This window comes from Corylus avellana, chromosome 1, assembly GCF_965113065.1.
Source record: "Corylus avellana chromosome 1, dhCorAvel1.hap1.2, whole genome shotgun sequence".
NCBI classification, from domain to species: Eukaryota; Viridiplantae; Streptophyta; class Magnoliopsida; order Fagales; family Betulaceae; genus Corylus; species Corylus avellana.
Genome location: NC_142490.1, coordinates 4304526 through 4330188, shown reverse-complemented (window position 1 = coordinate 4330188; position 25663 = coordinate 4304526). Strand labels below are relative to the sequence as shown.

General features: G+C 34.5%; 2 protein-coding genes and 1 non-coding gene across 3 annotated transcripts; 1 reads left to right on the top strand and 2 right to left on the bottom strand.

Annotated features, from left to right (window-relative positions):
* Window positions 1-2985: 2985 nt before the first annotated feature.
* On the bottom strand, window positions 2986-4879 carry LOC132172154 (bidirectional sugar transporter SWEET16-like). The gene is made up of 6 exons (XM_059583605.2): window positions 4796-4879; window positions 4673-4709; window positions 4228-4438; window positions 3794-3955; window positions 3589-3708; window positions 2986-3494 (listed from the first exon to the last, which is right to left on the bottom strand). Exons 1-6 carry the CDS (start codon window positions 4827-4829, stop codon window positions 3147-3149), a joined length of 912 nt encoding a protein of 303 aa, XP_059439588.2. The 5' UTR covers window positions 4830-4879; the 3' UTR covers window positions 2986-3146.
* A 4205-nt stretch (window positions 4880-9084) lies between these two features.
* LOC132171956 (bidirectional sugar transporter SWEET16-like) lies at window positions 9085-11780 on the bottom strand. The gene is made up of 6 exons (XM_059583376.2): window positions 11647-11780; window positions 11530-11566; window positions 11128-11338; window positions 9964-10125; window positions 9754-9873; window positions 9085-9563 (listed from the first exon to the last, which is right to left on the bottom strand). Exons 1-6 carry the CDS (start codon window positions 11684-11686, stop codon window positions 9216-9218), a joined length of 918 nt encoding a protein of 305 aa, XP_059439359.2. The 5' UTR covers window positions 11687-11780; the 3' UTR covers window positions 9085-9215.
* Window positions 11781-22015: 10235 nt separating this feature from the next.
* LOC148587879 (small nucleolar RNA Z247) lies at window positions 22016-22154 on the top strand. The gene has a single exon (XR_015910923.1). It is a non-coding gene; the product is annotated as a small nucleolar RNA Z247 (small nucleolar RNA).
* The last annotated feature ends 3509 nt before the right edge of the window (window positions 22155-25663 follow it).

Here is a 25663-nt window from a genome sequence, read left to right as displayed (position 1 = left end):
TCACATCAATTTTTAAATAATTTTGTAGCAAAAATTGTAGTATTCCAAATCCTCTTCATAATGCAATTTATGCTACTAGTAACACACTATCATGTGGAGAGCACATGATATGGAACTAATAATGCCATTTATGGTAAGTTTATAAATAAATAATTTGACTATATTCATCTAGAAAGACTAATTAATAATCACACTGCTCATTCAAATGAGAAAATTCCTTTAAACCGGTTGGGATGAAAATCTTATGTATAAATTATGAATAAAAGATTCCAAGACAATGACCAAAGATGAGGCCCAAAACAGGATATATTCACGTACTGATAGAGACATGGGCATGATCCAATAGCTGGATTGATACTTTTCACTCATTTAAAATGTTTGAACACATGAGGATTGTCAGCGAAACGCTTTATTGTGGTAGTGGAAGAAATCAGCATCGGCCTCGAGCCGCCTTCCAAGGAGGAGATAGGCTTGCAAAAGAGGTAAACTGTAAAAGGCGTTAGAAGCCTGCCGACTCTAGAGGGTTAGAGCATTTAGTCTCACCAAATTTTACTCACCAAAATAATTAACTCACTTTTTTAGAGCACTTCAACAACCTCACTATTTTAACAATCCACTTTCACGATTTTATTTAAATATTTGTTTATTTTTTTTTAACTATAAAAGGAAGAGAGAGAAACGAAAAGCAAAAATGAAGAGAGATAAATGAGTCATTTAATTAATAGGTGAGTGAACAATACTTTTTATATTTGGTGAGTACTGTTTATTTCACTATTTTTTTTTTTTTTTTGGTTAAAGTAGTAAGTCTGAAAAATAGAGATTTAAGCAACTTTTATTAAATTGCCTCACCAAAATAACTAAAAGATAGTTTTAGTGAGGTTGCAAGGAGTGCTTTAAAGGGATTTCACGCCCAAGTCAATATGGGGTGTGATGGAGAAATATGTGGTGAAGAAATAATATAATTGACAGTAAGAATAGAAATTTGTGTACCATAACTTTATATACTAACATATAAAGTGACTGGGAGAGAGGGGGAGAAAGTGACCGGCCAGGAGAGGGAGAAGGTGACCAGCCGGGAGGGCGAGATGTAGACCGGGCCAGGATGGGGAGGCCTTGGGCCGGTTAATCTGGTCCCTCCAAAAACGTTGTTTTCATCCAAGGTTAACGTCATGCATTACCATTGATTTTTAATTTGAGAAATGTTATGTTTACCTAATATTTTACCAAGAGATGGGTAGTGAGAGAAATACTATGAGTACCAAAGAATAAGTTTCACATCATTTTAGTATTAATCTCTTAATAAAAAAATTTAGTACACCTAGCATTTCTTATTTAACTACTATCCGACCCAAGAATTAATTCATCACATGCAGATGTGGAGAGTCCCCCAACCTGCCCTCTCCTGCGTTAGGTGGGTTGTGAGGGACCTCCCACCCCCGCAACTACTTCCTATCCCGCGGAAGTGGTCGTTGGGACCTTTACCTTTTTCTTTTTTTTTTTTTTCTTTTTTTTCTTTTCTTTTTTTTTAATATTTTATGAAACAAGGATTTTTTTTCTTTCTACAATTCGTTTTTTCTTCGTTTTTATTTTGTAATTTCATAACCACTACGTTGAAAAAACGGCTGAAATTTGTAGTAACTAGTAAGTGATCATTTAGATTTATAAATTTATTTTGAAATCTCAGGAATTTATTTGTTACAGATTCAAAGGATATTGACTAATTAGTAATTTTCCTGATTTTTTAATTTTAGATATTACTTTATAAATGAGTTGGTCATCGAGACAAAGATTATTGGTGGCACATATATCCGAGAATACTCCTACTAAATAATGAGTCGTTATTTCCATAATGGAGAATCACCACATATGTCGCATTAGATTCTCATTGATACCCTGACGAAGCTGAGTCAGACTATAGCTCAATCAGACTTGAGGGAGTATTTGTCGTTCCTATCATCTAGGCCCTTCTTGTGCGGTTTCCAGTAAGTAAGTGCTACTATAGTTACACCCAAGTAATAACCATAAATGATCACTTAGCCTACCCTTTTCCAGAAATAATGATAATAATGATAATAATGATAATGAGTCGTTAGCCCAAATGGGTTAGGTGAGGACTCATTTGGGCTAACAACACGGGCAGTCACGGCTCAGCCCAGGAAAGCAAATTCATTGGTCACGTGAAACCAAACATAATATATATGTTGATTGAGGAATCTACGTCGGTGGAGCGTGAAATAGTGTCGTCGCTGTAGAGCTTCAAGATACTGAACAAATCTTCAGCTACATGAGGAAGAGAATCCGGCCATCTCTCTAACTCTAAGGTTTTTGCAGGGAAGGATGGAAATATGTATATATATATATATATATATATATATGGAGAGAGAGAGAGAGAGAGAGAGAGAGAGCATCTTTTGGCTATGGGATCGATGATCTATATACAGTAGGCAACAGGAAATTGTGATGGCCCAATATTAATTATATATTGTTTTTGAAGTATTAAGAGCCAAAATTGTTAATTAGTGTAATAGATTTGGATTATTCGTTGAATCATTCATGCTTTTTGCAAAAAATAAAGGTTGCAAGTGGGTGGCCTAAAAGATTCATGTTATTTTTGTTTCAATTGTTGGCCAAATTCTGGTTTTTACAATATATAACAGTACTCCTACTTTGTCTTTTTCTCTTTTGTCCACATAGTTTTTGGCTCCTCGTATTGTTGTTATTAATAATTATTAAGATTAATGTTATAAATTATATATTTTTTTCTAATGTTGAGGTGATAGTCTAAATATTAATATGTTGATGTAGCAGTCTTAACCAATCTAAAGAAAATAAAAATTTGATATGCATATGTGGTCTTCAAATTCAGACTACTACTTTACCGACCTTCAGAGATTAACTATGTTCTCTTACGTTTGATTTTGTCATTAAATATTTTTTTTTAAAAAAAAAATCAACAATTATAAATATCACAAATGGGCAAGTGTCTGTCTTGTAGCATAAGTAAACAAGTTTAGTTTACTAATCATATCTAACACACTCTGTTTAACTATGATCCCCTGATACTTACAATACTGCAAACATCAAATACAAGGCCAAACTTGGAAAAACATGATTGAAATTGACGTTATGTACATGTTGCCTAGTAATCAAGGGTGAATCTTTTCTCCACTTTCAACATCATCTACATGGGCCCAATTAGAGTGCACTTCATATGGATTCAAAGAAGATGCCTTCAAGATTCTTTGGAAGCTGTACTGTCGGTTTACAGGCGGCTTTGGGAGGCTTCTTCCCTTGTCGAGGCTTAGATTTTTGAGGGCCTCTTCGTCATCCTCATGAAATCCTTGCATCTGGATGATTCCTTTGACAAGGTGTGCACATCCCTCTTCTTCCATTTTATCCGTTGATTTTGTTGAAATTATATTTGACTTGTTCTTGTAGACTGCGTACAGGATCAGCTGTGCTGACCCCAACAAAACGCCTACGCCGTTTGGTACCTGAAAATGTTTCGATAAAACATTTATGAAAAATGTTAAACATCTCAAATTTTTGTTTCAAAAGTTAGTTATCAAAGATGGATGGGGGACTTACACCAATAAAGAAGTCTTGGACAAGCACGGCATAAGCCGACCAAATGCCAGCATTAAGGAACAGAAAAAATGAGAGGAAAAAGGGCATGAATTCCACGCTCTTCGTCTTTATCACCAACCTCTGCCAAAATCAAACAATTTATATGCAAATTCTCATGAACAAATAACATATATAGTTTAATGGAGGAGATTAATGAAATAATTACCATGGCTGATAGAGGAGATGCATACATGCCAACGGTTAAGCCAGCACATAAAACTCCAACGAAGGTGAGCCGCACACTTCCATGGAGTGCCAGAAGAGTTACTGCAATTACTAACCCAAGAAAACCCACATTCAATATGCCCACCAACTTCGCTGTCTTTACCTGGTAAATATGTAGGAGAATGTATGAAGGATGAAATGAGGCATTTTCCATTTCTAAACTAAATTTTCCACCGACTAGACCTCTCTCTTGTCTGACTAGACCCCTCTCTTGTCTGACTAGACCCTCTAGCTTGTTATTGGTTTACAACAAATAAGTGCTATCATGGTTATGCACAGCCAGACAGAGTATTCACGGTTGCTCAACCCTTCATACCTTTTTTTAATTAGTAAAAAAAAAAAATAGAGCTTTTTCTTTATATATATATTGAGTACCTTGAGATGGTTTGGAGCATAGATGAGAAAAAGAGTGACATATATGAACTGAAAGATGACACCGGCGCCATTCACCGTCCAGACAAGTAAACCGCCAGGCTTAAGAAGTCCATAAAACGTCCATAAACTTGTGCTGAGTAGAGTTGTTATATATGGAATGCTTTTGTAATTCTCTGTCGATTTCTTCTTCACCACCTGCAAAAACGTTTTTCTGAAAATAGGAAAGAAAAAAAAACAACCATATTTTTAATCAATGAGATTTTTTGCTTAATTAACTAGCTATGGTGGTTATGTTGTGGAGGAACGAAAGTTCTGACCAAATAATCCATTTTGAAATAATCCATTTTAATTCAGCATATATATATATACACTCTATATCTTAATCAATAAAGAGATTTAGAAAGAACAATTGTTCTTTTGACATGCATATTGTCTCATCACTTACATGGGAGAAGCAAAAACCAGTATTGAAATTATGTTGCCTGTAAATAAAGAAACATATATAATGTGATAAGAAAAGAGAAGAGATTAAAAGAGGGTTTATGAGAGACAAAATAAATAGACAAACCAATAATGCCAATGATGATGCTCAGGGCAGCCATGGGAGTAGCTAGCTAGAGGCCGGAGCTGTTGAAGGAATAGTGATTCGGTGGTGATTGCATGCGAAAAATAAAAGAGCTTCAAGTTAGATCTTCTATATATAGATGTACGTGTTACACGTGTGTATCCATTGTGCAATATGTTTGGCACGTTTACACTCATTTTACTTGAACCTACTTCTTCTTTAAGGCATGCGGTTCTGTGGACCACCCTCTCCGGCCTTCATGCATGTATGGGATTTTTGATAGTGTAACATTTCTTTTTGTTAAATAAAATGAGAAAAAAAATTATATTATATTAATAAAAACAGTACTAGAATCCTCTACAGCTTTTAAGATTACTATTAAAGAGTTTGTTGAATACTATATTTAATTATTATAAATCATGTAAAAGGTCGGCGGCTGGATATATATGATCTTATGGATTTACTTTACAAAAACCAGGGCTTTAATTATGAAGTACTCTAGCTCCCATAAAACGACTGGATTTTTTGAAAGTTATATTTAATTACTATAAATCATGGATTGAGATCTCTTAAAATTTTCTTTAAATTTGAGATTTTCAAATTTTTAAATCATAGATGTTCATTTTATTTAAGTGTCTAAAATAAGTCATATTTCAGTATTTAATGAAAAAATTTAACGAGAAAACTACTCTTAAAGAATTTAATAAGCCATATTTTCTTATTAAATGTTAAAATATAATTTATTTTAAACGTTTAAATGAAATGAATATCTATAATTTATAAATTTAAAAACCTCAAATTTAGAAAAAATTTTAATTTATCTCCGTCCATAAACCATAAAAGGTCGGCGGCTGGATTTACTTTACAAATACCTAGGGCATTATGAACTCTAGCTCCCATAAAACGAGAGGAAGATTGGTGGTTAGTACTTTGTGAGATCCAACTACTTTTTACTTTATGATATTGATTGACATTTCCGTCAAAAGTAGGGGTTTGATGGCCACTTTGAGATGTCCACGAAAGCTAGCTCCACTATTGTAGACAGATCTTTCAACCTAACTATGGTGGGGAAGGTGAGGTTGGGGATGACAAATGAGAGAATATCATCACCCTTTTTCCCTCTTCTATATCTTCTCCGCAAGTAGCGGGGCTGCCTATTGTATATACTATTTGTACGATGAATTAATGGTAGACTCATCAACTATTAAATTTATAGGAGAATAAAATTAAGGACAAATTATTGACACAAATTATTTCTTTTGAATTTTTGTGGAGTCCACATGGAGAAATGATTAACGTTAATATATATATATATATATCTTACAAATCAACCATTTGATTTGTAGACTTATGTAGACCCATAAATCTAATAATTGATCTATTGAATTTGTAAAATGATATTAATAAAGTATGAGGAAAATATTGACGAGAATCATTTCTCAATTACTTTAAGTCTCAAACTATTCTCAATATATAGCTCATCGGAATTTAATAGCCAAAAATAGCTAAAGCATTCTCAAACAACAAGAGCCGTGTCCAAATTGAGAAAATATGTTGTACAACCCGACATAAGATCCTCGATCCTCCTAAAAGATCACCTATGGCTTATTACGGAAAGCAAGGCATATGCATGGCATCTATAAAAGTTTCGAGCATGTTACTCATCCATTATTATTATTAAAGTTTGAAGGATGCATGTTATACATAGGCAATGAAAATCTTGAGAAAGATTTTTTGTTATTTCGAGTGATGATTTAATATAGAGTAAATATTTTATGTTTGAATATTGTTTTTGTCAATTTGATCGCTATTAAAATATAAAATAAATAATTAAATTTATTTATTCTTATAAGCTTAATCTTTTAAGATAAATAGTTGTATCTATTAATTTACCCATTTCATGCATTATCAAACTTTCATAAAAATCACATAAGCCCAAAGCATTTATTTAATAAAATAACATGACATAATGCAACTAAAACTACTAGTGATTCCCAAGGCTCAGTAGCTAGGCTATGTTCCAAACTAAGTATGTTACTTTTTTTTTTTTAAAAAAAAATATGAATAACCACGGTTGTGGTTAGGAGGGATAATATTTGTTGGATTTTCTGTCGTAGCAATTTCATCATTGTGATATCACCTTGTTGTACAGCCTTTCTATGAAAATGATATCCGACATTCAATATGCTTGGTCTTATCATGATACTTTTTATTTTTTGTCAAATGTATTGTGCTCGGACTATCATAGAACACAACAATCTCATCATGTTGCAAATTAACCCTAATCACCAACCAGACCTCTCAACTAAATTGCTTATTTCACTGTCTCTATAATTACCATATACTTCCTTCGTGGTAGAAAAAGCAATTTGTCGGATGTAATGTTGCTTTCTAACAAATGGCATAGCTCAAGAAAGTGAAAACATAACTTGTAAGAAACTCCTCTTATCTATCCAAATTACCAACATAATATGAATCGACAAACATTAGAGCCAAAATATCTTTAGTTTTGTCATAGAACAAACCAACATTTGTAGTGGCTTGTAAATATTGAAGTATATCCGTTTTACTTTCGGCCAATATACCTTGTTAGAATTGACCATGTAGCAACTATCAACAATGACCGCATGCACCTTTTTTTTTAAGTCAAGAAAATTGTCCACCAATAAATACTTGACACCTTCATCATGTAGGGGATAAAATCATGTTGAAGTTGGTTGGATATAGTTATTTATTCTTTTTATGCAACGATTTTAATTACATGAATCATGACTCGTATATATATATATATATCTTCTAGGATTCACTGAACTTCCTTTGTCTGTTCAAACCATAGTTTAAAAAGATAGTAAATTTATGAGGACTATTGTTTTGGATGACTCCGGCCCCTCTGAATATTGTTCCCATAATTGACTTTATATGGTTTATAGAAGAGAGGAGAAGCATGAAAAAGCCTTCAGAATCTTTGAGGCGTTTCTTCTTCTCGACCTGATCTTGGGTGGGTCCTGGCCCACTGGGTCAACATTGTTATCGTTTTTTCCTGCATATGGAATTCACAAACACTCTGCATCATGTTTAAGGGATGCCAATGAAGATATTCATAAATGCAAACATAATTAAAAGGGGTAGTTAATTTAGAGTTTATTCATATGATTTAGAGCTTGTTTAGGATTGCGCTTGCAAAATAGAGTTTTAAAGTAAAAAAAAAAAGCATTTTGGCCATTTTTTTGGTTTTTTGGACTTTTAAAAGTACTTTCATTTTTTTTATTAAACAAATATTTTTTTTTTCTTCAAATGGACTTTTTGAATGTCAAACGCACTTGTAGGCCTCTCAAACGCACTCTCAAACAGGCCCTTATTTTCTTTTCAAAACGTTCATTGGGTTTTCATAGACGACAAATTTGATCTATATGCTTTTTACGAAGGGGTGGTTATCGGTCATATCAGTCCGGTTTTGGGGTTTTTAGTTACCGACTGATAAGGGTTTATACCAAAAATTATGGATTAATCGATAATCGGTTTTTAGTTAACAAATTTGAAATTAACGAATATTATCTGACTCAAGCTTGTAGATTTCTTCAGCTTCAATATCAGGCAAGAGTGACTCACCATACTCAAAAATGGGAGAATATCTCAATCAATTCTGACAACAAATAAGAGCTTCCACTGTTTTACCTTTATCAAAAATACAATTCTCCCATCAATTTGCGTCTAAACTAAACTAATGAAATTTTTGTAACGCGTACAAAAAGTCATATAAGACGTTTAAAATAATATTGCTATAATTATACATGATTGACACGTACATCAACATATCCTTAATATATATATATATAAAAGTAAAGAAAAAAAAGAAGAAGGAGGTGGCAGTGGAAAAAATCTCCGTTGCTAGTTGTGGTGGAGCCAGCTTCTTGGTGATCCGCCTCCACTCTTGCGGAGGTAGTTACGGGGTGGGGTGTCCCCTACAACCTGCCCTCTCAGCGACTACCTCCTTCTAACCTGCGAAGGTGGTCGCTAAGACTTCCATTCTTAATTATTATACAATTCTTGCTTATTAGAAGATGAAATTATAATTTTATAATGACTACGTTGGAAAAACCACTGAAATTTGTACAGAGAGGTCATTTTATTACGGATGCGCGCATTCTATTTGGATTTGTAAATTTATTTTGAAATTTAAGGGATTTATTTGTTACAAATTCAAACGATATTGATCACTAATTAATTAATTAATTTTATTTTTATTTTTAGATAATTCTTATAAATGAGTTGATCATGGAGACAAAAGAGTATTTGTCGTAAATGATATATCTTCCAACATAATAATTGGTAAAATGATTATTTACAATAATACTGCAAACATCAAATACATGAAAGGCCAAACTTGGAAAAACATGATTGAAATTAAACTTAATTACGTACATCAAGGGTGAATCTTTTCTCCATTTTCAAGATCATCTACATGGGCCCAATTAGAGTGCACTTCATATGGATTCAAAGAAGATGTCTTCAAGAGTCTTTGGAAGCTGTACTGTCTGTTTACAGGCGGCTTTGGGAGGCTTGTCCCCTTGTTGAGGCTTCGATTTTTGAGGGCCTCTTGGTCATCCTCATGACATGCTTGCATCTGGATGATTCCTTTGACAAGGTGTGCAGAGCCTTCTTCTTCCATTTTCTCTGTTGATTTTGTTGAAATTATATTTGACTTGTTCTTGTAGATTGCGTACAGTATCAGCTGTGCTGACCCCAACAAAACGCCTGCAGCATTTGGTACCTGAAAATGTTTCGATAAAATATTTATGAAAAATGCTAAACATTTCAAATTTTTGTTTTAGAAGTTAATTCTTAAAAGATGTGTCACCATCCCATAAGTTAGTGACCAATTATATATATATATATATATATATATATATATATATATATATATATATATATATAGTGCGGAGATGGAAGGGGGGACTTACACCAATAAAGAAGTCTTGGACAAGCACGGCATAAGCAGACCAAATGCCAGCATTAAGGAACAGGAAAAATGAGAGGAAAAAGGGCATGTACTCCACGCTCTTCGTTTTTATCACCGATCTCTGCCAAAATCAAACAATTTTTATATATGCAAATTCACATGAACAAATTAATAATATAAGTTTAATGAAGGAGAATAATGAAATAATTACCATGGCTGAAAGAGGAGATGCATACATGCCAACGGTTAAGCCAGCACATAAAACTCCAACGAAGGTGAGCCGCACACTTCCATGGAGGGCCAAAAGAGTTACTGCAATTACTAACCCAAGAAAACCCACATTCAATATGCCCACCAGCTTCGCCGTCTTTACCTGATCATCAATACCATGCATTCCCAATTTTCTCTTTCAATCAAATGGAAAATGGACATTCAATTCATACAATATATATATATATAATTTCTTTCTTCACATATCTAATTCTGAAGTACGTATTAGTGTTTTTGCAATGTTGGTATCCCAAGTATTTTTTCCTTTTAATTATACCAATTTTTGTTAAAATGCCCAAAATGCCCCATATTTAAAAATAAATGGAAATTATGGTGACCCACAACGTGGCCGTAGAGCCGTGGGTCACCAGGATTTTTACTTTTTTTTTTTTTTTTTTTTTTTTTGAATTTTCACTTAAAAAGGGTTATTTTGGACATTTTAACCAATAAAGTAGTAAAATTAAAGGGAGAAAAGTTTTGGGATACTACCATTATAAAAATTAAAAGTTTGAAGTTATGATTGCAAAAAACACCGATGATGCTTAGGGGGTAATGAAATTTCCCCACAAAAATAATTTCAAGGAATACATGCATGTAAATCTATTAGGCTTTATACATAGTTACATACATATATATGAATGTATTATATAAAGCCTAAAATGGTACAAAGTCAAATCTTCGATATAATTAACAAAAATGATATAAGATAAGGGTAATTAAAGATAATATATTATTTGGACGCAATTTCTGAACTAAATTAGGCTAAAAAATAGGTAGGATCGGCAAGAATTCTACTATGTACATTAACTTATTTGATGTGAAAGCAAAGAGAGCTTTAATTAATATTAGTCATTTTGAGACGTGATGTTTTAATGGGGTTGAGTCATGGTATAGCTCAACCAAACTTGAAGGAGTAACTGAAATTTTTCACTGATTAGACCTCTCTTGTCTGACTAAACCTGTCTAAATTGTTATTGGTTTCCAACGAATTGAATAAGTGCTATTATGGTCATGCTAGACAGTTGCTACTGATCAATCTCTCATACCGTTTTTTAATTAATAAAAAAAGAGAGCTTTTTATTATATATATATATATTGAGAGTACCTTGAGATGGTTTGGAGCATAGATGAGAAAAAGAGTGACATATATGGACTGAAAGACGACACCAGCGCCATTCACCGTTGAGATTAGTAAACCGCCAGGCTTAAGGAGTCCATAAAAGGTCCATAAACTTGTGCTGAGTAGTGTTGTTATATATGGAATGCTTTTGTAATTCTCTGTCGATTTCTTCTTCACCACCTGCAAAAACGTTTTTCTGGAAAAAGGAAGAACAAAACAAGCATATTTTTACATCAATGAGGTTTTTTGCTTAATTAACTAGCTAGCTAGCTAGTGATTATGTTCATGACTTTGTGGAGGAACAAAAGATCTGAGCAAAAAATCCATAAAGAGAACAATAAAGAGATTTAGAAAGAACAATTGTTCTTTTGACATGGTCTCACTTACATGGGAGAAGAAAAAACCAGTATTGAAATTATGTTGCCTGAAAATGAAGAAACAAATGTAATATTATATTTGATAAGAAAAGAGAACAAATTAAAAGAGAGTTTGTGGGAGACAAACCAATAATGCCAATGGTGAAGCTCAAGGAAGCTGCAGCCATGGAAGGAGTAGCTAGATCGAGGAGCTGTTGAAGGAATATTGAAGCAGTGGTGATCGATGGGTTTTGGAGGTAATTAATAAGGTTGCATGTGAAGAGTGAAGCAGAATAAAAGAGGACGTGTACTATCTTGAAGCTAGATATTTTATATATAGATGTACGTGTTACATTTGTATCTATTCTGCAATATGTTTGCCACGTTTACAATCAATTTACTTGTACCTTGCTATCGATCTCTTTTGTTTTATAAAGGCATGTACGTCGTCCTCTCTTTCTCTTTCAAAATAAAGATATTATCATGAAACATACAAAGAGCTGGGTGCTGGAGATGTTTGTTAGTTTTTGTGTTGATTTAATTCAGTTCTAAAATATAGATGTTACTATTTATAGACTCAAACACTGATATAGAATGTTCAGAATCCAATCACCACCGTTCATAATGTAGATTCATGTGTTATGAACGTCCCTGCAAAATTTCAGCTCAATCGGACCACAAACGCTAATCGATTGGAGCTGTTGATCAAGGCTGGACAGCATTTTCAAAATGTTGTTTCACCCATTGCATGCCCTGTCCGGACAAGCCTTCCCCGGGTCCGGACTGCATTTCTAGAAACTCTATTTTTGCTCCGCAGGGCCCTGTCCGGACAGCCCATTAACCTTTCCGGACACCCCGTAAGTTTTAGGCCCAAAAACGTGATTTTAAGTGGGTTAGGTCTATGGTTTTATCAGGGGTATATATACATCATTATAGAAGAGAGAGATACGAATTTTCAACCTCAGAGAGTTCGTATGAGGCTGTGCTTGAGTGATTATTTTGTTGTGAGCCAAATTGATTCCTCTTAGAGGATTTTTGTTAGTTTTGATTGTGTGCTTAATTGAAGTCTATCAGAATTGTTCGATAAAGGAGAATCACGTTGAAGAAGATTGTAAGTGAGGAAACAAGTTGGAGGCTTGTCGATCTTACAGAGTCAAGGTCTTGCAAAGGGTTGTAAGTGTTTCTAGTATATGTAATCTCTGGATAATCGTTTGATGGTGATTTCCTGGCTTTGGCTGCTCTAGAGAGGTTTTACTTTTAAAAAGTTTTCTAAAAGGTTTCCTCTTCGTCACCAAAATCTTTGTGTATGACTGTTTATATTTTGGTGATTGTTTGCTTTGATAAATATCCGTTAATTCTGCATAAAATTGTGATATTTATCTGTTTAGAGTTTTTCAATTGGTATCAGAGTGGGTTCACTCCGTAAATGATTAAATTTCTGAGTGTGATCTTTGTTTCTTGTTTAAGATGTCTCAAACCCTTAACACTGTGCCTAATTTTGATGGATCAAACTATGGCTATTGGAAGTCCCGTATGAGATTTTTCTTAAAATCTATAGACGTTTGGCATGTCATTGAATCTGGATTTAAAGCTCCAGATAAGCCGACAGCTGAATGGTCTAATGTTGAAAAACAAACCCATATGGCGAATGACAAAGCTATGAATGCTCTATGCTTGGCAATTTCACAAACTGAGTTCTCCAGAATTTCAAATTGTGATAGTGCCAAAGATGCATGAGAGATCCTAGAAACTACTTATAAAGGAAAAAATCTTGTTAAAGCTTCAAAACTTCAAATGTTAGTTTCTAAGTTTGAGGAAATTAAAATGTTAGAGGATGAGGCATTTAATGATTTCTTTGGTAAACTTAATGAAATTAGAAATTCCTTGATAAATCTATGAAAGAAAGTTTTTGACACTAAGATTATTAGAAAGGTCATGAAATCACTCCCTGAAAGATTCAGAATGAAGGTAACAGCCATTGAGTCATGCACTAATCTGGAAACCATGAGGATAGAAGAGTTAGTTGGTGCCCTTTAGACTTATGAGTTTTCTTTGCCTCAACCTAGGAAAAATAAGGATCTTGCCCTTAGAACTCTTAGGAAGAACTCTGATGAGGAATCACCAGATGATGAGTAACTTGCCTTGATAGCTAAAAAGTTTTATAAGAATGAACATAGAATTTTCAAGAGGTTTGGAAAACAAAAAGGAAGTACTCAGAAAAGAAATGAAAGAGACCTACGTGGTCCAAAATGTTATGAGTGTTCTGGCTATGGTTATGTTCGCAATAATTGTGCTAATCTCAAGAGTAATAAGCTAAAAGACCAAAAAGCCTTCAATATTACCTTGAGTGACACCGATGAGGAAGAAACTCCTAATTATATGGCTTTTGTTGCATCCTATGATTCTGATGATTCTAATCAATCACATGTTCAATCTGCCTCTGATAATGAATTAAATAGGGTTAATGATCTTCAAAACTCCTTTAGCAATTTAATGGAAAAGTTTTCTACGCTTAGAAATACTAACTCAAAAATTATTAAGGATTTTAAGAATCTTGAGCTTGAAAAGGATAATTTGTTGAAATCTTTGAGTAATTCACATGCTGTTTGCAATACTCTCAAATCTGAAAATCATGTGTTAATTGCTAAAAATAAATCTCTTTAAAATGATCTGATTGCATCTAGAAATCACTTGAGTAAATTCTCTAGTGAAAAGTTTGATAAAATGTTGCATATTCAAAAGTATTCTAGCGACAGATCTGGTTTAGGATTTGATAAAACAGCTTCTTTGTCTTCTAACCGTGCTTCTAATTCAAAGATTGTTTTTGTTAAACCAGTGAAAGTAGAAGAATCTTCAAGTGAAGAAAAGCAAGTAGTTGCTTCGACTCCTTAAGGTAAGAAAGGTAAGAAAATCTACATTGAGCCTCATGCATCTTACCCTACACTTAGAGTCGTGCATCTTCCTAGGAAATTACCTTCTCAAAGGTTTGTCCCTCCATGTCATCACTGTGGCAAAATGGGTCACATTTGACCTCACTATTTTAATTTGAAACCTCATGTGCATATAAATGAAAATTCCTATTCTAGGAAAGAAAGTGAGAGTTTGGTCATAATGATGAGAGAAATGCTATCTAGGCTAGATAAGTTTGAGTAAAGTCATAAGTTTAGACCTAAGATTTCTCAAGTTTGGGTTAGGAAGGATGATATCATTCACCCCTTGAGGGGGAGTGGTGATGATCTCATCTTATGTTAGGTGAGTCACCCAAATGCCTAGGATTGATTTTCTTGCATATCTTTGCATATCTTAGAGCAAGTTGTTTTTCTTGTTTCATTGCATTTTTGTTTTATTTTGTTTTGAAATTGTATTTTGTTTGTGTGCATTTCTTTTGTGAAAAATAACAAAAAGACAAAAATATTTTACTTTGGTTGTTTTTTTTTTTTTTTTCTTCTTTATTTTGTCCTATGCACCTAGATAGTTTATTAATTTTTCATGTTGCTTTTTATGAATTTAATTCCTTGCGTCTTGGAATGTTTTTAATATGCATGAGATGAAAATTTGTGTCAATGGACTTATTTTTGTGGTTACCTAAAGCTTGAGCTTATGTGGTACATTTTGCCTATGCTTTATCCCTTGTGCACATTTAAGCTTAAATTGAGGTTTGGTTTCACTTTATTTGTGAGGTCTGTTAGGTAACCATATGAGGTTTTTAACTAGTCATATTTTTCAAATTGACTATATGCTAGTTGAACCTAGGGCTTAAAAATTTCTACTTTCTCTTTTGTGATAAGCACCAAAAGTTTAAGGACATTTTCTTAAAGAGAAAAATAAACAAAATAGTGAAACAAATAAAATAAAAAGATTATATTCCAAAAGGAATTTATTTCACTGTGTCAAACTTGTGCAAATTATTTTACAAAGAGAAATGTATAGAATGAGAGTGACTAGGTCCTAGTATGATAATGTTTGACTTTTGATTTGATATACTTGTCAAAATCTCATTTTGGTGAAACTTTCTCCTAATTTTGTAAGTTGAAATTTTTTCTCTTTGGATGGCTTACACATACACACCACACAAGCATGGGTTGAATAGAATATTTTCTTGGCTTAGGTTAAGCAATATGAGTTTCTTGTCATTTCTAGTCTCATGTATATTTTGCATATTTGGAGCATGTTTGTGATATTCATTGTGTAATACATGAGTCATTGATGTGTATATCATGTGTGTTCATTTGACTTTTAAGGGGGAGAAATATGTTTTGCATTTCCAGTTTCTTGTTGTTAATTGAGTCATACATTGAGGGAGAGTTTTGCTGATGTTTCTTTATGATCATGCATTTTACGTCATTTTTTTTTATCATGAGTTTTATTTATGTCTTCTTGTTCAACATATGCCTTGATGTATTTTGTGAAGTGTTTCAGGAAACATGAAGACCTTTAGTCATTCTATGACAAAAAGGGGGAGTAAATATGGGGAGATGATGGGATTAGTTCGGCATTTTGGTTTTGTCACTGAATTGCCAAATGGGGAGTTTGTTAGTTCTTGTGTTGGCTTAATTCAGTTCCAAAGTGCAGATGTTACTGTTCACGGGCTCCAACACTGATATAAAATACTCAGAATCCAATCTCCATCGTTCATAATGTAGATTCGTGTGTTATAAATGTCCCTGCAAAATTTCAGCTCAATCGGACCACAAATGTCCATCGATTGAAGCTGTTGATTAAGGTTAGACAACATTTTCAGAATGATGTTTCACCCATTGCATGCCTTGTCCGGACAGGCCTTCCCCGAGTCCGGACGACATTTCCAGAAACTCTATTTTTGCTCCGCAATGCCCTGTCCGGACACCCTGTAAGTTTTTGGCCCAAAAACGTGATTTTAAGTGGGTTAGGTCTATGGTTTTCTCGGGGGTATATATACATCATTATAGAAGAGAGAGACACGAATTTTCACCTCCAGAGAGTTCGTGTGAGGCTGTGCTTGAGTGATTATTTTGTTGTGAGCCAAATTGATTCCTCTTAGAGGATTTTTGTTAGTTTTGATTGTGTGCTTAATTGAAGTCTATCGGAAGGGTCTGATAAAAGAGAATCATATTGAAGAAGATTGTGAGCGAGAAGACAAGTTGGAGGCTTGTCGATCTTACAGAGTCAAGGTCTTGCAAATGGTTGTAAGTGTTCCTAGTGTCTGTAATCTCTGAATAATCTTTTGATAGTGATTTCCTGGGTTTGGCTGCTCTGAAGAAGTTTTATTTTTAGAACTTTTTTTAAAATGTTTTATCTTCGTCACCAAAATCTTTGTGTGTGACTGTTTATATTTTTGTGATTATTTACTTTGATGAATATCCGTTAATTCCGCATAAAATTATGATATTTATTTGTTTAGAATTTTTCAATGCTCTTTCATGGATTTTCTTTGCAAGCAGCAGGTTTTTATGAACTCTAGCTCCCATAAAACGACAGGAATTAAGGTCGGTACTTATTTTTTTTTTGTAACAAAAAAAAAAAAGAAAAAAAAAAAGGAGATCCTAGATTCCTAGCTATAGGAGTAATGGTCCAACTGCTTTTGACTCTATTATTTAGATTTGATGGCCACTCTGAAATATCCACAACAGCTTCACTGTTGTAGACCGATCTTACTTATCTTAGACTTAAACCTACCTATTGTGGGGGAAGGCTGAGGTTGAGGATGGCGACAGAATATCATCATCCTCTTCCCCTACCTCTTCTATATCTTCTCCACCACTAGCGGGGGCTGCATATTGTATATACTATTTGTACCATTCTTTTATAATATTCTCTTTCATGTATATATAGTTACACATGCACATATATTTAAAAGCATTGCCAAAATAGTTAGAAATTCTCAAGCAACAAGAGTCGTGTCCAAATTGAGAAATATGTTGTACAACCCGACGTACGTAAGACCCTCCTCCAAAAATCTCCCATGGCTTATTATATATGGAAAGCAAGGCATATGCATGGCATCTATAAAAGTTTCAAGCATATATGTTATATATTCAATATTCAATTTTTTTTTTTTTTTTTTAGTTTGAAGGATATATTGGCAATGAAAATCTTAACAAAGCTAGGTCTTTGTTCAAGTAATGATTTAACATTATGTCAAAGTAACGGTTTAAGTTTGAATATTGTTTTTATCAATTCATTTTTAGAGTATAAATTTAAAAAATGTGTGTGTGTGTTTTTTTTTTCTTAGTGTTTTGAATTTTTATGAAAAACGATTACCGGTTAATAACCGACCTTCAATAACTGTATAACCGTTGGGTGTGATTAACAACTAAATGGTCTAATGGTTGCAGTTATTTAAAAATGAATAACTACATAAACCGTTTGCGATTATGAAAGAATAACTACAATCACATTCACTTGTATACCCCTCGTAAAGAGGACTTCAAAATCAGCCCATAGAAAAGTGGACTTCAAAATCAGCTAGAGGAAGAAAAGAAATGGGGGTAATTTCACTTACCCCCATGAAGTTACGCACTTTTTGTAAATACCTTTCAATATTTCAAGTCTTTCACTTTGGTATATCGAACTTTAATTTCCTTCTATTTTTCTCCTTTCGTTACATATTGCAGTTAAATTAAATAGTGGAATAAGTAATTTCAGTAAGAGTATTTTAATAATTTCACACATTTTCGTTAGAATTTAACAAAAAATTTTAACAGAATGAAGAAAGTAAAAGAAAATTAAAATTCAATATAGCAAAGTAAAAGATTTTAAACATTAAAGAGTATTTACAAAAGGCACCTAACTTTATGGAAGTAAATGAAATTACCCCCAAGAAATAAGAGTCAGAAACAATCACGTGAAACCCAATTCGGCCGCCGATAAATCAAAAGCAAAAGAGACCAACCCACGTGAAAGACCTGAAGTGAAAAAAAAAAAATTAACTGGCCCCACATCACTTGATAGCGTCAAGTTACTAGTACTTCACAAATTTTCAGTATGATTTGAATTTTTTGAAGTCCCCATTACAAGCTACAAATATATATCAATCAAGTGAACTTGAGATCCAAAACTGATTTACTCGTAATGATTGTTGGATTTTTCCTAGTAACAATTTTCTTTATTAGGGTTTATTCATGTGATTTAAAGTCTGTTTAGGATTGTGCTCGCGAAATAGAGTTTTTAAGTCAAAAAATGTATTTTGGCCATTTTTAAGTTTTTTAGACCTTTAAAAGTGCTTTCATTTTATTTACCAAACGAATATTTTTTTTTTTCTTCAAATGGACTTTTTGAGTATCGAACGTACTTGTATGCCCCTCAAATGCACTCTCAAACAGGCCCTTATTATCTTTTCAAAACGTTCATTGGGTTTTCATAAACGACAAATTTGATCTATATGCTTTTTACGAAGGGGTGGTTATCGGTCATATCGGTCTGGTTTTTGGGGTTTTTAGTTACCGACCGATAAGGGTTTATACCAAAAATTATGGGTTAATCGGTAATCGGTTAAACCAGTTTTTGTGGACTTCTTATTGGGCTTTTTACTGTTTGCTAATTGGGCTAGAAATTAGTTGTTTTGAGAACCCAAATACTTTTTGTTGGGCTAAAATAACTTATTAAAAATAAGCTGTTTTGGGAGCCCAAATACTTTTTGTTGGGATAAAATAGCTTATTAAAAATTATCTTATTGAAGCTATTTTTATATTGATCCACCACATCTTAAAATGTAAAACTTAACAAAAGAATATCAGAAACTAATCAAATCAAGTTATATATATATATATATATATATATATATATACACACACAAGACAAGGCCTCAGCTTCAGCTTCCATGTCAACTTAAAACAACCCTAAAATAACAGTCACAAAATATTAATGTGCCTTTAGAAATTCTAATTAGACTAAGCAAATTTCAACTAAACAAAACCAATTAATGAAAAATGCTTTCATTTTTTTTTTTTTTTTTTTTGAAAGAAAAATGCTTTTACAAAAGGCAAATAAATCCCATCCAATGCATTCATTGAAGCAGCAAACACCAGCACCAATATGGCAATCTCAATGCATCAAATCAACAAAACTCAAAAGAAATCAAATCTACCTAAACCCAAATTAAAATCCATTCAAAAATAATAAACAAAGTATCAACTAAGTAAAATCACTTAATAAAAAGAAAATAAGTTAAATAACCCACATAAAGGGCAACAGCGATTACACAAATATAGTAGAGAGAAAACATAAAGATAGTAATCAATATGGATAAACATAAAAACGGTTACATAATAATTTTCATGATCCACCTAAATATGGATTATCTTCAGACTTCAATTCCATAAATTTGCTTCCTTCAATAATCCAACAAATCAAAATATAAACATAGTGAATCGCTATTAGTGATTAATATTAAAGAGTGAGAAATAAATATGAAGTAAGAAAACAATAAGATGCAAAAAAACTTACCAAATCCTTTCAACAAAACATCACTCCGCAGAGTTCATCCATCAAGCCTTAATCGGTGTCAGATGTGATGGAATTAGACAGAATTTCTACTACAATTAAATTTTTAAAGTATTAGTGAAGATAATTTAATCAAATAATTAGAACAATGAACAAATTTGAAATTAACAAATATTACGTAACTCAAGCTTGTAACTTTCTTCATCTTCAATATCAAGTAAGAGTGACTCACCATACTCAGAAATGGGAGGAAGATTTCAACCAATTCTAATAACAAATAAGAGCTTCTACTGTTTTACCTCTATCAAAAATAAAATTCTCTCGTCAATTTTCGTCTAAAGTTAACTAATTAAATTTTTGTCATGTGTACAAAAAGTCATATAAGACGTTTAAAATAATATTGCTATAATTATACATGATTGACACATCAGCATATCCTATGTATATATTAAAAAAAAAAGAAAAAAAAGAAAAAAAGAGGTGGCGGTGGAAAAAATCTCCGCTGCTAGTTGTGGTGGGGCCAGCTTCTTGGTGATCCGCCTCCACTCTAGCGGAGGTAGTTACAGGGTGGACACCCCCCCCCCCCCCCCCCCCCCCCCCCACACACACACACACACACACACACACACACACACACACACACAGCAACTACCTCTTTCTAACATGGGAAGGTGGTCGCTAGGACCTCCATTCTTAATTATTATACAATTCTTGCTTATTTGAAGGTGAAATTATGAAGGTGGTCGCTAGGACCTCCATTCTTAATTATTATACAATTCTTGCTTATTTGAAGGTGAAATTATAATTTTATTATAACGACTATGTTGGAAAAACCACTGAAATTTGTATAGAGAGATAATTTTATTATAGATGCATTCCATATGGATTTGTAAATTTATTTTGAAATTTAAGGGATTTATTTGTTACAAATTCAAACGATATTGACTAATTAATTAGCTAGTACATTTCGTTTTTATTTTTTATTTTTTGTTTAGTTTTTATTTTTTATTTTTAGATAATTCTTATAAATGAATTGATCATGGAGACAAAAGAGTATTTGTTGTAAATGATATATCTTCCAACATAATAATTGGTAAAATGATTATTTACAATAATACTGTAAACATCAAATACATGCAAGGCCAAACTTGGAAAAACATGATTGAAATTAACGTTATATACGTACATGTTGCCTAGTGTTAAGGATAAAGATAAGTCTCAAGATAATCTCCAAGTTCAAATTCAAAAGAGTCTCGAAGATAAAGCTTCTCAAGATAAAGATTATAAAAGGAGTTAGAATTTAAATTATATGTTTCAGAATTCAAATGTATTTCATATCTTTTAGAATTCAAATGTATTCTCAAATCTGTAAATTGTTATCTATTGTAACAACTTTAATTATAAATACAAAAGCCTATACCAGTGTTAAGGTAAGGCAGTACATTTGAAAAATACTTCTGATTATCAAAATCTTTATGGTATCAGAGCTATTTTTTTTTGACTCACGTCAGTTTTTTTTTCTTTCCTGCCACCCATTTTCATTTTCTTTCTCAATCCTCTTAACCACAATGAATGATGCATCATCTTCCATTGTGGTTCCCACCCCACATGCTACCGTCACCACTGCAGCCACCACTATCCACACTTCTGTTACTCACAAGCTTTCAAAAGACAATTATCATTTGTGGAAGGCTAGTATTGTGCCCATTCTCAAAGGCCACTCTGTCTATGGTTTCGTTAATGGAACTATCAAACCTCCACCCCAAATCATTGAAGTCGTGTCCTCCACCACTGATGGAGTTGAAACTGTCGAAAAGAAACAAAATCCAGCGTATGCGACATGGAACCAGCAGGACCAACTCATCCTAGGTGCTCTTACATCCTCCTTAACGGAGTCCATCCTCACTTATGTGCTCAAGTGTACCACTTCCCGTGATCTCTGGTTCACTCTTGAACACTTGTTCACCTCTCACTCTCAGGCTCGCCTTATGCAAGTTCATCTCCAACTTGCTACCCTCAAGAAGGGTGATTCCTCCGCCTCGGACTATTTTCAAAAATTCACAGGCCTCGTGGATACTCTTGCTGCTGTTGATCAACCACTCAATGATTTTGAGCTCACTGCATTTCTCCTTGCCGGCCTTGGATCTGACTATGACTCCTTTGTCACATCTGTTACCACCCGTGTGACTTCTATGACGATTGATGATCTATATGGGCATCTCCTTGCTCATGAGCACCGTCTTTTTCACAATGCTGCAACACTAGATGCTGCCCCTGCAGATGCAAAATTTGTGACTAAAAATAGGCCAACCCGTGAATGTGGAGGCCGCCATTCTCCATCCAATTTTAATTATGGCCGTGGTGGGAGATACTCCCAGCAAAATCGTCCACCTTACCAATTTGGAAATCAGCGTGGCAGGGGGCGTGGTGGACGATCCTCTCATTCTCAGTCCCGACTTTTTTTGTTAGGTATGTCTAAAAGCTGGTCATGGAGCTCTCACATGTCACCACCGATTTGATGAGTCTTTTCAACAAGAGCATACATCAAATGCTCATGCCTATGTTGCTGCACCTCCTTCCCTTGTGGATCACAATTGGTACCCAGACTCTGGGGCCTCGCATCACATCACTTCGGATCTTGCCAATCTCAACTTGAAGGCCGAAGAATATGGTGGTTCTGACCAAATCCGTGTTGGTAATGGTACTGGGCTTTCTATTAAGCATATTGGGACTGCCCAAATTTCTACCCCTTCTTTTCAATTTCAATTAAATAATGTTCTCCATGTCCCTCAAATTCGGAAAAACCTATTGTCTGTGCATCAATTTACCAAAGCTACAAAAACTTATTTTGAATTTCACCCATATAAATTTTTTGTGAAGGACCAAGCTACGGGGAACACTCTTCTGGAAGGGCAGAGTAATCACGGGCTCTATATCATTCCTCCTTTTTCATATGTCAATAAAGTGCGTGATCCAACTGCTTTGGTGGGTGAACGTGCATCTGTGTCAAGTTGGCATTCCCGTTTGGGGTCATCCGGCTTTTAGTGTCGTTTATCGTGTCTTATCTTCATTCAAGCTTCTGTTTTTGCAAAATAAAAAGGACTCCACGTCTTGTGCTGCTTGCCTTAGATCCAAGAGTCATCAACTCCCTTTCTCCAAGTCTCTACATCGTAGTAAATTTCATTTAGAATTAATGTACACAGATGTTTGGGGTCCTTCTCCCATCTGTTCAAAATCTGGTTTCAGATATTATGTCTCATTTATGGATGATTTTAGTCGCTATTCCTGGCTTTTTCCAATTATGCGCAAAAGTGATGTCTTTGTTATTTTTGTTCAATTTCAATCTTACGTTGAACGATTTTTAACAGAAAAATCAAGTGTGTCCAATCTGATTGGGGAGGCGAATACCGCTCTCTCCATAAATATTTTCAACAACATGGCATCACTCACAGACTATCTTGTCCTCATACCCATCAACAAAATGGGGCTATTGAAAGAAAACATCGACACATTGTCGAAACTGGATTAGCTCTTCTCTCTCATGCATATGTTCCCCTTCGTTTTTGGGAAGATGCTTTTGTCACGGCATGTTATCTTATAAATCGAATGCCAACAAACACTTTACAAAAAAAATCTCCATTTGAAATTATTTTCAAAATTCAACCTAACTACAATTTTTTGAAGGTTTTTGGTTCAGCCTGTTGGCCAAACTTACAACCCTACAACACAAATAAGTTGCAGCCTCAGTCTGTCCAGTGTCTCTTTCTTGGGTATAGTCTTTTACACAAAGGTTACAAATGTTTGCATATTCCAACCGGTAGAGTTTACTTCTCACGAGATGTGATATTCCAAGAAGAAATATTTCCTTTTTCCCAGGCTGAAAAATCGCCTTCTTTGTCCTCATCTAATGCATCAATTTTGGGTCCAGCTCCTTTTCAACTCTCTCTCCTCCAGCCCGTGAGTTCTTTACCAGCAGCAAGTGTGCTCCTGCAAGCTACTTCACATGCACCTAGCCTCACCCACGTCACTCCTCACATGCCAAACAACCCATCTACATCTGCACAACGACCCACCCTTGTGCCTAGACCAACAACCTTATTAACCGGTCCCTCAATGGCTTCCTAAGCACCTCCCACAAACACATCTATGACAAGTCCCTCGCAAACTCATCAATTTCCTACCACACCTGTTGAAAATCCAACCCCTACTCCACCTGAAAATCACTCAACAACCGTAGCTCACCCAAACTACATTCAACCCGTGAACCCCCTAGTCTCACCCACTCCCACTTCTGTAGGTCCCCACATTCCAAACCAAAATATCCCTACCAACACCCATTCCATGACTACAAGAGCCAAACATGGTATCATCAAACCAAAAATACCCATCAATGGTACCACAGAATATCCTCTCCCTCATGCTCTCCTAACCGAAGCTAACTTGGATTTGGTAGAACCAACTTGCTACTCTTCTGCCATCAAGCATCCGAAATGGAGAAAAGCAATGAATTGTGAATTTGATGCATTGTTACAGAATCGAACATGGAAATTAGTTTTCCCTTCGGAGGCTCAAAATATTGTAGGATGTAAGTGAGTATTCCGCATCAAACGACGGGCTGATGGTTCGGTTGAAAGATACAAAGCACGTCTTGTTGCCAAGGGCTTTCATCAACAACCTGGTGTGGACTTTGATGAAACCTTTAGCCCTGTAATTAAACCCACTATGGTACGTACAGTTCTTTCTATTGCAATTTCAAATGGCTGGGCTATTCGTCAAATTGACGTAAACAATGCATTCCTACATGAGGTATTATCTGAAGAAGTTTATATGACTCAACCCCCTGGATTTACTCATCCTCAATTTCCCCTGCATTTATGCAAGCTGCAAAAAGCTCTTTATGGGCTAAAACAAGCGCCCCGAGCTTGGTTTTCAAGGTTAAGCACTCGTTTAATTGCTCTTGGTTTTCATGGTTCAAAATCTGATACGTCATTGTTCATATATAAATCTGCTGCCATGACAATGTATGTTCTCATTTATGTGGATGACATAATTATTACGTGCTCCAGTACTACTACCATAACTGATTTGATCTCAAAATTACACTCTGAGTTTGCTATCAAAGACCTTGGAAGTCTGAATTTTTTTCTAGGAATTGAGGTTCTATATCATTCGGGAATTACATACCTATCTCAGCAGCGGTATATCCTAGACCTCCTAACTCGTACAAAAATGGGTGATGCAAAGCCAATTGCCTCACCAATGGCTACATCAACAAGTCTCTCGGCCTTTGAAGGGACTATTTTTAAAGACCCCACTCTCTACTGCAGCACAATAGAAGCTCGCCAATATTTATGCATCACGAGACCGGACATTGCCTTCACTGTCAACAAGTTGTTACAATACATGCACAAGCCTCTTGAGCCTCATTGGCAAGCTACCAAGTGTCTCCTGCGCTATCTCAAACAGACAATGACATTTGGTCTACAGTTTCGACGTTCCTCCTCAAATTTAATTCAAGCCTTTTCTGATGCGGATTGGGCGGGCTCCCGTGATGATCGCCGTTCTACAGGAGGTTTCTCTATTTTTCTTGGCCCAAATCTTATCTCTTGGAGTTGTTGTAAGCAAAAAACGGTTGCTCGGTCTAGCACCGAAGCCGAATATAAAGCCCTTGCAAACACTGCTGCTGATATCCAATGGCTAAAATCATTATTGCATGAACTTGGTGTAACTTCAGTTCAATCTCC